This window comes from Gymnoscopelus braueri (genome assembly GCF_963280865.1).
Source record: "Gymnoscopelus braueri genome assembly, chromosome: 4".
NCBI lineage: Eukaryota > Metazoa > Chordata > Actinopteri > Myctophiformes > Myctophidae > Gymnoscopelus > Gymnoscopelus braueri.
In genome coordinates, this window is record NC_137605.1 from 15,533,976 (window position 1) to 15,535,814 (window position 1,839).

The 1,839-nt window shown below is 46.8% G+C and overlaps 1 protein-coding gene across 1 annotated transcript; it reads right to left on the reverse strand.

The window, feature by feature from the left end:
• Positions 1 to 860: 860 nt before the first annotated feature.
• Positions 861 to 1,415, reverse strand: LOC308083797 (gamma-crystallin M2-like; the record flags this gene model as incomplete). Its single annotated transcript, XM_080426166.1, has 1 exon — positions 861 to 1,415. The coding sequence occupies one exon, from the start codon at positions 1,413 to 1,415 to the stop codon at positions 861 to 863; it is 555 nt and encodes a 184-aa protein (XP_080282292.1).
• Positions 1,416 to 1,839: the final 424 nt, after the last annotated feature.

The following is a 1,839-nucleotide window of genomic DNA, read 5'->3' on the forward strand; positions in this document are numbered from 1 at the left end:
AGCTGCTGAGCAAACTCTCAGACGCCAGGATCCTAGTGTTGCCATATCCGCTTATTTACCGCAACTTCTGGACAAGATTTGGCTTGTTTTTCTGGCTTGGTTTTGGAGGTATGTTTCCTTATTTCTCTCACGAGACTTGGCAACACTGCTGACAGGCTGCAGGCTAACAACAACGAGAGACACACACACTCACACACACACACACACACACACACACACACACACACTGGACAGAACATACATCGCGCTGCCTGTCATTTATTGAAAAAACCTCCGACATCTACACTTCATGGAGTACATTTTTTGTACCGAATTAACCAAATTAAGGTAACAAAACCCCCATAAAAAAGTAACAAACCCGACAAAAAACTTTTTAATATCTGTAATCTGTCAGAACTCTGCTCAACCGTTTCCAATGCTGATTTGTCAATTGCATGGTCTTCTTTCTCTCAAGTTCAGTATATTATGTTTTTATGGCTTATTGTGCATGTTGCATATTGCATTGCTTGGCCCCCGTATTGCTGCTTGCGGCAATTTCAGTTTTAATTAACTATATACTTCGTTGACCGGTGTTCCCCCAGGGGTCTGGACTTGGTCCCCTCCCTTTTCCCTCTACACCAAACCTCTTCGGTCAAAATAGTGATGTACAAGCTTGCAACACGTTGTGAGCTTGTAGATCGGCTGTTTTCACAGAATGTTTGCCTATATGACATACCCAGGATAGGGGCGCTAGGTGTCATGTGGTTTGTGTGATATATATATAAAGTGTGATATATACATAAATAAATGCATCATAATCCGCCCTTTTTTTTCACATTAAAACAGCTTTATTCAGATTAGTTCATTTCCTGATATTTAAACTAGTAGAAGGAATCCATGATGCGCCTCATGCTCATGAACCTCATGCCGCTGTCCATGCCCATGTTCATGAAGTTCCTGTACTCGCCGGGCCTCATGTACATCATCCTGCCTCTGTAGTTGGCCTGCTCGTACATCAGCCAGTGGCCGTCCATCACGTTGCAGGACATGCAGTTGTTCATCTGGTAACGGTCCATGATGTTCTCACAGTCGTCCATCATCTCGTGCATCTGTCCACCGAAGTTCTCCCTCTCGTAGATCCTCATCCTGTAGTTGCCCCTGTGCATGGGGATCATACGGCAAGACCTGATGGCGTCCCTCATGCCCATCATGCTCTGGTAGTCGGAGTACTCGCCCCTCCTCATGAAGTACTGGTTGCCCATGTAGTTGGTGCGGTCGTACACCATGAAGCAGCCCCTCTCCACCCTGCAGGAGTGGCACCTGTTCATGTAGGAGGACATGTCAGAGCAGTCACTCATGCACTCGTAGGAGCGGCCCTGGAAGTTCTTCTCCTCGTAGAAGGTGATCTTGTTCATCATGTTCATGCCGGAAGACATCTTTGTGTGGAAGTTGTTTCAGCTGTTGCTGTTGCTGCTGCTGCTGCTGTGGCTGTTGGTGAACTGACTTCCTACCTGGCTGAAGCCTTCCTTTTGTACAGTACCTGACCGGCAGAGGCTGCTTTGTGTGCCAGGCAGCTCCCCTGACACAGCAACACTCCATAGAAGAGCATAGAGCTGAGCTGAGGTTGTTCAGTGTTTCCACCTCAAAAACCCTTGGAAAGGCTTTTTCTCTGACGGCACAAAGCCTTTACCATTACGACAATACAGACAAGAGGCTGAATGGGTTAACAATGACTAGGGGGTCGACAATGATCTACTGTAGCTGATAGACCGTTCTGTCTCCCTAGGCCTAGGTGATCTTGTATCAGATCCAGTTGAGAGTCTGAGACAGAGTATGGGATACCCCCATTTTAGAACCCAT